General features: G+C 51.1%; 1 protein-coding gene and 3 long non-coding RNA genes across 10 annotated transcripts; 1 reads left to right on the top strand and 3 right to left on the bottom strand.

Moving 5' to 3' along the window:
- Positions 1-523: 523 nt before the first annotated feature.
- LOC311114994 (phosphopentomutase-like) lies at positions 524-12235 on the top strand. The gene is made up of 5 exons (XM_084190217.1): positions 524-656; positions 1086-1215; positions 2053-2254; positions 10132-10265; positions 10928-12235. The coding sequence occupies exons 1-5, from the start codon at positions 647-649 to the stop codon at positions 11028-11030; spliced, it is 579 nt and encodes a 192-aa protein (XP_084046343.1). The 5' UTR covers positions 524-646; the 3' UTR covers positions 11031-12235.
- LOC311114991 lies at positions 2467-5895 on the bottom strand. Of its 7 annotated transcripts, none has more exons than XR_014611177.1 (5): positions 5764-5895; positions 5006-5710; positions 4407-4460; positions 2651-4184; positions 2467-2596 (listed from the first exon to the last, which is right to left on the bottom strand). It is a non-coding gene; the product is annotated as an uncharacterized lncRNA (long non-coding RNA). The 7 variants fall into 7 exon arrangements; XR_014611178.1 differs by having other exon boundaries at positions 2467-3251; positions 3307-4184; XR_014611179.1 differs by having other exon boundaries at positions 2467-3854; positions 3969-4184.
- On the bottom strand, positions 7747-8508 carry LOC311114993. The gene is made up of 3 exons (XR_014611184.1): positions 8439-8508; positions 8055-8109; positions 7747-7836 (listed from the first exon to the last, which is right to left on the bottom strand). It is a non-coding gene; the product is annotated as an uncharacterized lncRNA (long non-coding RNA).
- Positions 8591-9489, bottom strand: LOC311114992. The gene is made up of 3 exons (XR_014611183.1): positions 9425-9489; positions 9040-9368; positions 8591-8926 (listed from the first exon to the last, which is right to left on the bottom strand). It is a non-coding gene; the product is annotated as an uncharacterized lncRNA (long non-coding RNA).
- Positions 12236-13147: the final 912 nt, after the last annotated feature.

Raw genomic sequence — 13147 nt, 5'->3', positions numbered from 1 at the left:
TGTGACACAACTGCACATTTTTTAAAGTGGCCTTTTATTGTCCCCAGCACAAGGTGCACCTGTGTAACGATCGTGCTGTTTTTAATCATCTTCTTGATATGCCACACCTGTCAGGTGGATGGATTATCTTGGCAAAGGAGAAATGCTCACTAACAGGGATGGAAACAAAATTTGTGGACAACGTTTGAAAGAAAAAAAGCTTTTTTGTGCGTATGGAACATTTCTGGGATCTTTTTATTTAGGCTCACGAAACATGGGACCAACACTTTTTTATATTTTTTTTGTCATTTAGCAGACGCTCTTATCCAGAGCAACTTACCGTATGAGTGCATACATTTCCATACATGTTGCGTTTATATTTTTGGTTCAGTATAGATGATTAATTGAGATGTTTTTAAGGGTTGTATTGTATGATGTAAGGGATGGGGGGGGGGGGGTGAAAATCGATACAGTTATACAATACCAGTCAAACGTTTGGACACACCTACTCAATCCAGGGGTTTTCTTTATTCAAAACTTGTTTGTGTTTTTATTGAAGAGATGGAGAGAGAATGCGTCTATGATGATGAGACTACAGTTTAGTGGGATTTAAATGACTGTGTCCTTCACCACTGGACCAGCCAGACTACGGTTTAATGGGTTTTAAATGACTTCATGTGAGTGTCATTAGATATGATGGGGGGGTGTCGGGTTAATGGAATGGCCACACACCCCTTGTCAGCAGAGCACAGGGAGCATGGCTCTTCCATTAGATGGTCTTAATCCCATCACCCACCTGGTTGTGTTGCAGGGAGCATGGCTCTTCCATTAGATGGTCTTAATCACATCACCCACCTGGTTGTGTTGCAGGGAGCATGGCTCTTCCATTAGATGGTCTTAATCACATCACCCACCTGGTTGTGTTGCAGGGAGCATGGCTCTTCCATTAGATGGTCTTAATCCCATCACCCACCTGGTTGTGTTGCAGGGAGCATGGCTCTTCCATTAGATGGTCTTAATCACATCACCCACCTGGTTGTGTTGCAGGGAGCATGGCTCTTCCATTAGATGGTCTTAATCACATCACCCACCTCGTTGTGTTGCAGGGTACATGTGTAGTTCTGCTGTGCTGGATAAAGACGGGGTCAGTGCAGCAGCCATCGCAGGGGAGATGACATCATACCTGGCCACTAAGAACACCACGCTGTCACAACAACTCACTGCTATCTACGAGGAGTGAGACACACACACACACACACACACACACACACACCTCACACACACACCTAACACACACACACACCTCACGCAGACACCTAACACACGCACACACCTCACGCAGACACCTAACACACACACACCTCACACACACACCTAACACACACACCTCACACACACACCTAACACACACACACACACACACCTCACACAGACACCTAACACACACACACACCTCACGCAGACACCTAACACAGACACCTAACACACAAACACACCTCACACACCTAACACACACACACACACCTAACACACACACCTAACACACACACACACACACACACACACCTCACGCAGACACCTAACACACACACACACACACCTAACACACACACACACACACACCTAACACACACACACACACACACACCTCACGCAGACACCTAACACACACACACACACACACACCTAACACACACACACACCTCACGCAGACATTTATTTGACCGTTATGTTAGATATGTATGTATAGAAAATAAAGAAGAGATTTTCCAGATGTCCAAAGTGCTTTACATAGTAACTCTGTCTGTCTCTCTCTCTCTCTCTGTCTCTCTCTCTCTCTGTCTCTCTCTCTCTCTCTCTCTGTCTCTCTCTCTGTCTCTCTCTCTGTCTCTCTCTCTGTCTCTCTCTCTGTCTCTCTCTCTCTCTCTCTGTCTCTCTCTCTCTCTCTCTCTGTCTCTCTCATAATAATAATAATAATAATATGCCATTTAGCAGACGCTTTTATCCAAAGCGACTTACAGTCATGTGTGCATACATTTTTACGTATGTTATCTCCACCCTCCTCTCCTCCAGGTATGGGTACCACATCACTAAGAACTCCTACTTCATCTGTCACGACCAGGAAGTGATCCGGGCCATGTTTGACCGGCTGCGTCACTACGGTAACCAGGACCAGGAGGCTGTGTCGTACCCCAGACAGTGTGGAGGCGTCCCCATCACGGCTGTACGGGACCTCACTACTGGATACGACAGCAACCAGACAGACAACAAGGCTGTAAGGAGATCAACACTGTGTTATATACATGCTGTCTCTCTCGCTCGCTCCCCCCCCAGGTTCTCCCCACCTCCACCAGTAGTCAGATGATCTCCTTTAATCTCCCCCCCCCAGGTTCTCCCCACCTCCACCAGTAGTCAGATGATCTCCTTTAATCTCCCCCCCAGGTTCTCCCCACCTCCACCAGTAGTCAGCTGATCTCCTTTAATCTCCCCCCCCAGGTTCTCCCCACCTCCACCAGTAGTCAGATGATCTCCTTTAATCTCCCCCCCCCAGGTTCTCCCCACCTCCACCAGTAGTCAGATGATCTCCTTTAATCTCTCCCCCCCAGGTTCTCCCCACCTCCACCAGTAGTCAGATGATCTCCTTTAATCTCCCCCCCCAGGTTCTCCCCACCTCCACCAGTAGTCAGATGATCTCCTTTAATCTCTCCCCCCCAGGTTCTCCCCACCTCCACCAGTAGTCAGATGATCTCCTTTAATCTCTCCCCCCCAGGTTCTCCCCACCTCCACCAGTAGTCAGATGATCTCCTTTAATCTCCCCCCCAGGTTCTCCCCACCTCCACCAGTAGTCAGATGATCTCCTTTAATCTCCCCCCCCCAGGTTCTCCCCACCTCCACCAGTAGTCAGATGATCTCCTTTAATCTCTCCCCCCCAGGTTCTCCCCACCTCCACCAGTAGTCAGATGATCTCCTTTAATCTCTCCCCCCCAGGTTCTCCCCACCTCCACCAGTAGTCAGATGATCTCCTTTAATCTCTCCCCCCCAGGTTCTCCCCACCTCCACCAGTAGTCAGATGATCTCCTTTAATCTCCCCCCCCAGGTTCTCCCCACCTCCACCAGTAGTCAGATGATCTCCTTTAATCTCTCCCCCCCAGGTTCTCCCCACCTCCACCAGTAGTCAGATGATCTCCTTTAATCTCTCCCCCCCAGGTTCTCCCCACCTCCACCAGTAGTCAGATGATCTCCTTTAATCTCCCCCCCCAGGTTCTCCCCACCTCCACCAGTAGTCAGATGATCTCCTTTAATCTCCCCCCCCCAGGTTCTCCCCACCTCCACCAGTAGTCAGATGATCTCCTTTAATCTCCCCCCCCAGGTTCTCCCCACCTCCACCAGTAGTCAGATGATCTCCTTTAATCTCCCCCCCCCCAGGTTCTCCCCACCTCCACCAGTAGTCAGATGATCTCCTTTAATCTCCCCCCCCAGGTTCTCCCCACCTCCACCAGTAGTCAGATGATCTCCTTTAATCTCCCCCCCCAGGTTCTCCCCACCTCCACCAGTAGTCAGATGATCTCCTTTAATCTCTCCCCCCCAGGTTCTCCCCACCTCCACCAGTAGTCAGATGATCTCCTTTAATCTCCCCCCCCCAGGTTCTCCCCACCTCCACCAGTAGTCAGATGATCTCCTTTAATCTCCCCCCCCCAGGTTCTCCCCACCTCCACCAGTAGTCAGATGATCTCCTTTAATCTCCCCCCCCCAGGTTCTCCCCACCTCCACCAGTAGTCAGATGATCTCCTTTAATCTCCCCCCCCCAGGTTCTCCCCACCTCCACCAGTAGTCAGATGATCTCCTTTAATCTCTCCCCCCCAGGTTCTCCCCACCTCCACCAGTAGTCAGATGATCTCCTTTAATCTCTCCCCCCCCCAGGTTCTCCCCACCTCCACCAGTAGTCAGATGATCTCCTTTAATCTCCCCCCCCCCCAGGTTCTCCCCACCTCCACCAGTAGTCAGATGATCTCCTTTAATCTCCCCCCCCAGGTTCTCCCCACCTCCACCAGTAGTCAGATGATCTCCTTTAATCTCCCCCCCCAGGTTCTCCCCACCTCCACCAGTAGTCAGATGATCTCCTTTAATCTCCCCCCCCCAGGTTCTCCCCACCTCCACCAGTAGTCAGATGATCTCCTTTAATCTCCCCCCCAGGTTCTCCCCACCTCCACCAGTAGTCAGATGATCTCCTTTAATCTCCCCCCCCCCCAGGTTCTCCCCACCTCCACCAGTAGTCAGATGATCTCCTTTAATCTCCCCCCCCCAGGTTCTCCCCACCTCCACCAGTAGTCAGATGATCTCCTTTAATCTCCCCCCCCCAGGTTCTCCCCACCTCCACCAGTAGTCAGATGATATCCTTTAATCTCCCCCCCCCAGGTTCTCCCCACCTCCACCAGTAGTCAGATGATCTCCTTTAATCTCCCCCCCCAGGTTCTCCCCACCTCCACCAGTAGTCAGATGATCTCCTTTAATCTCCCCCCCCCAGGTTCTCCCCACCTCCACCAGTAGTCAGCTGATCTCCTTTAATCTCTCCCCCCCAGGTTCTCCCCACCTCCACCAGTAGTCAGATGATCTCCTTTAATCTCCCCCCCAGGTTCTCCCCACCTCCACCAGTAGTCAGATGATCTCCTTTAATCTCCTCCCCCCCAGGTTCTCCCCACCTCCACCAGTAGTCAGATGATCTCCTTTAATCTCCCCCCCAGGTTCTCCCCACCTCCACCAGTAGTCAGATGATCTCCTTTAATCTCCCCCCCCCAGGTTCTCCCCACCTCCACCAGTAGTCAGATGATCTCCTTTAATCTCCCTCCCCCCCAGGTTCTCCCCACCTCCACCAGTAGTCAGATGATCTCCTTTAATCTCCCCCCCAGGTTCTCCCCACCTCCACCAGTAGTCAGATGATCTCCTTTAATCTCCCCCCCCCAGGTTCTCCCCACCTCCACCAGTAGTCAGATGATCTCCTTTAATCTCCCCCCCAGGTTCTCCCCACCTCCACCAGTAGTCAGATGATCTCCTTTAATCTCCCCCCCCAGGTTCTCCCCACCTCCACCAGTAGTCAGATGATCTCCTTTAATCTCCCCCCCCCAGGTTCTCCCCACCTCCACCAGTAGTCAGATGATCTCCTTTAATCTCCCCCCCCAGGTTCTCCCCACCTCCACCAGTAGTCAGATGATCTCCTTTAATCTCTCCCCCCCAGGTTCTCCCCACCTCCACCAGTAGTCAGATGATCTCCTTTAATCTCCCCCCCCAGGTTCTCCCCACCTCCACCAGTAGTCAGATGATCTCCTTTAATCTCCCCCCCCCAGGTTCTCCCCACCTCCACCAGTAGTCAGATGATCTCCTTTAATCTCCCCCCCCAGGTTCTCCCCACCTCCACCAGTAGTCAGATGATCTCCTTTAATCTCCCCCCCCCAGGTTCTCCCCACCTCCACCAGTAGTCAGATGATCTCCTTTAATCTCCCCCCCCAGGTTCTCCCCACCTCCACCAGTAGTCAGATGATCTCCTTTAATCTCCCCCCCCAGGTTCTCCCCACCTCCACCAGTAGTCAGATGATCTCCTTTAATCTCTCCCCCCCAGGTTCTCCCCACCTCCACCAGTAGTCAGATGATCTCCTTTAATCTCCCCCCCAGGTTCTCCCCACCTCCACCAGTAGTCAGATGATCTCCTTTAATCTCCCCCCCAGGTTCTCCCCACCTCCACGAGTAGTCAGATGATCTCCTTTAATCTCCCCCCCCAGTTCTCCCCACCTCCACCAGTAGTCAGATGATCTCCTTTAATCTCCCCCCCCAGGTTCTCCCCACCTCCACCAGTAGTCAGATGATCTCCTTTAATCTCCCCCCCCCAGGTTCTCCCCACCTCCACCAGTAGTCAGATGATCTCCTTTAATGTCCCCCCCCAGGTTCTCCCCACCTCCACCAGTAGTCAGATGATCTCCTTTAATCTCCCCCCCCAGGTTCTCCCCACCTCCACCAGTAGTCAGATGATCTCCTTTAATCTCCCCCCCCAGGTTCTCCCCACCTCCACCAGTAGTCAGATGATCTCCTTTAATCTCTCCCCCCCCCAGGTTCTCCCCACCTCCACCAGTAGTCAGATGATCTCCTTTAATCTCCCCCCCAGGTTCTCCCCACCTCCACCAGTAGTCAGATGATCTCCTTTTAATCTCTCCCCCCAGGTTCTCCCCACCTCCACCAGTAGTCAGATGATCTCCTTTAATCTCCCCCCCCCAGGTTCTCCCCACCTCCACCAGTAGACAGATGATCTCCTTTAATCTCCCCCCCAGGTTCTCCCCACCTCCACCAGTAGTCAGATGATCTCCTTTAATCTCCCCCCCAGGTTCTCCCCACCTCCACCAGTAGTCAGATGTTCTCCTTTAATCTCCTCCCCCCAGGTTCTCCCCACCTCCACCAGTAGTCAGATGATCTCCTTTAATCTCCCCCCCCCAGGTTCTCCCCACCTCCACCAGTAGTCAGATGATCTCCTTTAATCTCCCCCCCAGGTTCTCCCCACCTCCACCAGTAGTCAGATGATCTCCTTTAATCTCCCCCCCCCAGGTTCTCCCCACCTCCACCAGTAGTCAGATGATCTCCTTTAATCTCCCCCCCAGGTTCTCCCCACCTCCACCAGTAGTCAGATGATCTCCTTTAATCTCCCCCCCCCCCAGGTTCTCCCCACCTCCACCAGTAGTCAGATGATCTCCTTTAATCTCCCCCCCAGGTTCTCCCCACCTCCACCAGTAGTCAGATGATCTCCTTTAATCTCCCCCCCCCCCAGGTTCTCCCCACCTCCACCAGTAGTCAGATGATCTCCTTTAATCTCCCCCCAGGTTCTCCCACCTCCACCAGTAGTCAGATGATCTCCTTTAATCTCCCCCCCCCGGTTCTCCCCACCTCCACCAGTAGTCAGATGATATCCTTTAATCTCTCCCCCCCAGGTTCTCCCCACCTCCACCAGTAGTCAGATGATCTCCTTTAATCTCTCCCCCCCAGGTTCTCCCCACCTCCACCAGTAGTCAGATGATCTCCTTTAATCTCCCCCCCCAGGTTCTCCCCACCTCCACCAGTAGTCAGATGATCTCCTTTAATCTCCCCCCCCAGGTTCTCCCCACCTCCACCAGTAGTCAGATGATCTCCTTTAATCTCCCCCCCAGGTTCTCCCCACCTCCACCAGTAGTCAGATGATCTCCTTTAATCTCCCCCCCAGGTTCTCCCCACCTCCACCAGTAGTCAGATGATCTCCTTTAATCTCCCCCCCCCAGGTTCTCCCCACCTCCACCAGTAGTCAGATGATCTCCTTTAATCTCCCCCCCCCCAGGTTCTCCCCACCTCCACCAGTAGTCAGATGATCTCCTTTAATCCCCCCCCCCCCCAGGTTCTCCCACCTCCACCAGTAGTCAGATGATCTCCTTAATCTAATCTCCCCCCCCCAGGTTCTCCCCACCTCCACCAGTAGTCAGATGATCTCCTTTAATCTCCCCCCCCAGGTTCTCCCCACCTCCACCAGTAGTCAGATGATCTCCTTTAATCTTCCCCCCCCCCCAGGTTCTCCCCACCTCCACCAGTAGTCAGATGATCTCCTTTAATCTCCCCCCCAGGTTCTCCCCACCTCCACCAGTAGTCAGATGATCTCCTTTAATCTCCCCCCCCCAGGTTCTCCCCACCTCCACCAGTAGTCAGATGATCTCCTTTAATCTCTCCCCCCAGGTTCTCCCACCTCCACCAGTAGTCAGATGATCTCCTTTAATCTCCCCCCCCCAGGTTCTCCCCACCTCCACCAGTAGTCAGATGATCTCCTTTAATCTCTCCCCCCCAGGTTCTCCCCACCTCCACCAGTAGTCAGATGATCTCCTTTAATCTCCCCCCCCCAGGTTCTCCCCACCTCCACCAGTAGACAGATGATCTCCTTTAATCCCTCCCCCCCAGGTTCTCCCCACCTCCACCAGTAGTCAGATGATCTCCTTTAATCTCCCCCCAGGTTCTCCCCACCTCCACCAGTAGTCAGATGTTCTCCTTTAATCTCCTCCCCCCCAGGTTCTCCCCACCTCCACCAGTAGTCAGATGATCTCCTTTAATCTCTCCCCCCCAGGTTCTCCCCACCTCCACCAGTAGTCAGATGATCTCCTTTAATCTTCCCCCCCAGGTTCTCCCCACCTCCACCAGTAGTCAGATGATCTCCTTTAATCTCCCCCCCCCAGGTTCTCCCCACCTCCACCAGTAGTCAGATGATCTCCTTTAATCTCCCCCCAGGTTCTCCCCACCTCCACCAGTAGTCAGATGATCTCCTTTAATCTCCCCCCCCCCCCAGGTTCTCCCCACCTCCACCAGTAGTCAGATGATCTCCTTCTAATCTCCCCCCCAGGTTCTCCCCACCTCCACCAGTAGTCAGATGATCTCCTTTAATCTCCCCCCCCCCAGGTTCTCCCCACCTCCACCAGTAGTCAGATGATCTCCTTTAATCTCCCCCCCCAGGTTCTCCCCACCTCCACCAGTAGTCAGATGATCTCCTTTAATCTCCCCCCCCCCGGTTCTCCCCACCTCCACCAGTAGTCAGATGATATCCTTTAATCTCTCCCCCCCAGGTTCTCCCCACCTCCACCAGTAGTCAGATGATCTCCTTTAATCTCTCCCCCCCAGGTTCTCCCCACCTCCACCAGTAGTCAGATGATCTCCTTTAATCTCCCCCCCCAGGTTCTCCCCACCTCCACCAGTAGTCAGATGATCTCCTTTAATCTCCCCCCCCCAGGTTCTCCCCACCTCCACCAGTAGTCAGATGATCTCCTTTAATCTCCCCCCCAGGTTCTCCCCACCTCCACCAGTAGTCAGATGATCTCCTTTAATCTCCCCCCCAGGTTCTCCCCACCTCCACCAGTAGTCAGATGATCTCCTTTAATCTCCCCCCCCAGGTTCTCCCCACCTCCACCAGTAGTCAGATGATCTCCTTTAATCTCCCCCCCCCCCAGGTTCTCCCCACCTCCACCAGTAGTCAGATGATCTCCTTTAATCCCCCCCCCCCCAGGTTCTCCCCACCTCCACCAGTAGTCAGATGATCTCCTTTAATCTCCCCCCCCAGGTTCTCCCCACCTCCACCAGTAGTCAGATGATCTCCTTTAATCTCCCCCCCCCAGGTTCTCCCCACCTCCACCAGTAGTCAGATGATCTCCTTTAATCTCTCCCCCCCCAGGTTCTCCCCACCTCCACCAGTAGTCAGATGATCTCCTTTAATCTCCCCCCCAGGTTCTCCCCACCTCCACCAGTAGTCAGATGATCTCCTTTAATCTCCCCCCCCCCAGGTTCTCCCCACCTCCACCAGTAGTCAGATGATCTCCTTTAATCTCTCCCCCCCAGGTTCTCCCCACCTCCACCAGTAGTCAGATGATCTCCTTTAATCTCCCCCCCCCCAGGTTCTCCCCACCTCCACCAGTAGTCAGATGATCTCCTTTAATCTCTCCCCCCCAGGTTCTCCCCACCTCCACCAGTAGTCAGATGATCTCCTTTAATCTCTCCCCCCCCCCCCGGTTCTCCCCACCTCCACCAGTAGTCAGATGATCTCCTTTAATCTCCCCCCCCCCCCGGTTCTCCCCACCTCCACCAGTAGTCAGATGATCTCCTTTAATCTCTCCCCCCCAGGTTCTCCCCACCTCCACCAGTAGTCAGATGATCTCCTTTAATCTCTCCCCCCCCCAGGTTCTCCCCACCTCCACCAGTAGTCAGATGATCTCCTTTAATCTCCCCCCCAGGTTCTCCCCACCTCCACCAGTAGTCAGATGATCTCCTTTAATCTCCCCCCCCCAGGTTCTCCCCACCTCCACCAGTAGTCAGATGATCTCCTTTAATCTCCCCCCCCCCCAGGTTCTCCCCACCTCCACCAGTAGTCAGATGATCTCCTTTAATCTCCCCCCCAGGTTCTCCCCACCTCCACCAGTAGTCAGATGATCTCCTTTAATCTCCCCCCCAGGTTCTCCCCACCTCCACCAGTAGTCAGATGATCTCCTTTAATCTCCCCCCCAGGTTCTCCCCACCTCCACCAGTAGTCAGATGATATCCTTTAATCTCCCCCCCCCCAGGTTCTCCCCACCTCCACCAGTAGTCAGATGATATCCTTTAATCTCCCCCCCACAGGTTCTCCCCACCTCCACCAGTAGTCAGATGATCACCTTTACCTTCTCTAACGGGGGCGTGGCCACCATGAGGACCAGTGGAACAGAACCCAAGATCAAGTACTACACTGAGCTGTGTGCTGCCCCCGGCAACAGGTATAAAACACACTCTGACAGACACACACACACTATTTACACCAAGACACACACACACACACACACACACACACACACACACACTGTATACTACACTGAGCTGTGTTCTGCCCCCGGGAACAGGTACACACACACACACACACACACACACACACACACACACACACACACACACACTGTATACTACACTGAGCTGTGTTCTGCCCCCGGGAACAGGTACACACACTGCAAACACACACACACACACACACACACACACTGTATACTACACTGAGCTGTGTTCTGACCCCGGGAACAAGTACACACACTGCAAACACACACACACACACACACAATACGTACACATCCTCTATACACAGCCACACTTCACACACACTCATAGCAGTGCTGTAGCAGATGTCAAACTTTAATTAGTCTTTCCCTCCCTCCCCTCCCTCCCTCCCTCCCCTCCCTCCCTCCCTCCCTCCCTCCCTCCCTCCCTCCCTCCCTCCCTCCCTCCCTCCCTCCCTCCCTTTCCCTCCCTGCCTCCCTCCCTCCATCCCTCCCTTTCCCTCCCCTCCCTCCTTCCCTCCGTCCCTTCCCTCACCTCCCCTTCCCTCCCCTCCCTCCCTCCAATCTCTCTCTCTCCTTTCTGTCTTTCCTCCTCCTCCTCTCTGTCCCAGTGATGTTAAAGGTTTGCAGAAGGAGTTAGATGACCTGGTTGATGCCATCATAGAGGACTTCTTCCAGCCCATGAAGAATAACCTGCTGCCCAAGCCGGAGTAGCACCACACACAGCAGTGACTTGCAAACCAATAAAGACCAGCACTGGTTTACATTCCTGATCAAGATTCCCTTTCACTAATTCTTCTTCCAGGACACACACATTCTAGAACACACACACGTTCCAGGACACACACGTTCTAGAACACACACACATTCTAGAACACACACACATTCTAGGACACACGTTCCAGGACACACACGTTCCAGGACACACACGTTCTAGGACACACACCTTCTAGAAGTCTTAAAACAGTTGTATCTGGAGCTATAAGTCTTAACTACTAGCTGGAGTGCTGTGTATTTGACTTAACACACAGGATTAATAACCGTAGTTCAGGGCTCTCCAACCCTGTTCCTGGAGAGATACCCTCCTGTAGGTTTTCATTCCAACCCTGTTCCTGGAGAGATACCCTCCTGTAGGTTTTAACTCCAACCCTGTTCCTGGAGAGATGCCCTCCTGTAGGTTTTAACTCCAACCCTGATCCTGGAGAGCTACCCTCCTGTAGGTTTTAACTCCAACCCTGTTCCTGGAGAGATACCCTCCTGTCGGTTTTCATTCCAACCCTGTTCCTGAAAAGATACTACTACTACTACTACTACTACTATTACTATTACTGCTACTACTACCACTACTACTGCTACTACTACTACTACTACTACTATTACTGATACTACTACTACTGCTACTACTACTACTACTATTACTGATACTACTACTACTACTACTACTACCGCCACCACCACCACCACCCCTCAATAAGCAGCCTCCTCTGTAACCATTACGGCATAACGTTTCAAGAACAACAAAGATGTGATTTGAAAGAAAAACCTGTGAAGATAAGTTAATTTGTAATATGCACCAATATGTTGACTGCAATCTTCCTAGAGTATAGATATTTAAAATGTGTAAAATGAAAAAACAGAATGTGATGTGTAAATTTAAAATATATAATGAGAGATGAGATTTTAATTATGTCATTCCTGTGTAAATTCCAAGGCTGTGTCATATTTCTGTCAGATTACGGGTGCGTTCCAGGTCGATTACTAGTGCTGAGCGATTAGTACTTTTTGAGGTTTGTTCGATTTATAAAAATAATAATCAAAATTTTTGATTTTCTGTTTTCAATTAAATTTGGCCATTAAATGCACAATGCATTGTATGGGTTGAATGCTGTAACACAGAATAAAATAATGATGGTAGTGACTCCTCATTTACTGCTTATCACTTATTAACCAGCAGTTATTCACAATACTTTACTAAAATACTTTATTTGTTGTGTATATGAGTTTCTTCAGAAAGTATTCACACCCCTTAACTTTTTCCACATTTTGTTTTGTTACAAAGTGGAATTAAAATGGACGTAATTGTCTTTTTTTTTGGTCGACAATCTACACAAAATACTCTCTGTGGTAGAAAATATTACAATTTTAATGAAAAATAAAACCTCTTGATTAGATAAGTATTCAACCCACTGAGTCAGTACATGTTAGAAACACCTTGGCAGCCATTACAGCTGGGAGTCTTTTTGGGTAAGTCTCTAAGAGCTTTGCACACCTGAATTGTACAATATTTGCCCATTCTTTTTTTTTTATTCTTCAAGCTGGTTGTTGAACATTCAAAACTGTAACTAGGCCACTCATGAACATTCAACGTCGTCTTGGTAAGCAACTCCAGTGTATATTTGGCCTTGTGTTTTAGGTTATTGTCCTGCTGAAAGGTGAATTAGTCTCCCAGTGTCTGTTGGAAAGCAGACAACCAGGTGTTCCTCTAGGATTTTGCCTGTGCTTAGCTACATTCCTTTTCTTTTTATCCTGAAAAACTCGCTTGCCGATGACGAGCATACCCATAACATGATGCAGCCACCACCATGCTTGAAAATATGAAGTGGTACTCAGTGATGTTGTGTTGGATTTGCCCCAAACAGAACGCTTTGTATTCAGGACAAACAGTTCATTTCTTTGCCACATTTTTTGCATTATTACTTAAGTGCCTTGATGCAAACAGGATGCATGTTTTGGAATATTTTTTATTCTGTACAGGCTTCCTTCTTTTCACTGTCATTTAGGTTAGTATTGTGGAGTAACTACAATGTTGATCCATCCTCAGTTTTCTCTTA

The sequence above is a fragment of the Coregonus lavaretus genome (assembly GCF_964263955.1).
Source record: "Coregonus lavaretus genome assembly, contig: HAP1_SCAFFOLD_3643, whole genome shotgun sequence".
NCBI classification, from domain to species: domain Eukaryota; kingdom Metazoa; phylum Chordata; class Actinopteri; order Salmoniformes; family Salmonidae; genus Coregonus; species Coregonus lavaretus.
The sequence above is the reverse complement of the archived record's forward strand: the minus strand, read 5'-3'. Positions and strand labels throughout refer to the sequence as shown.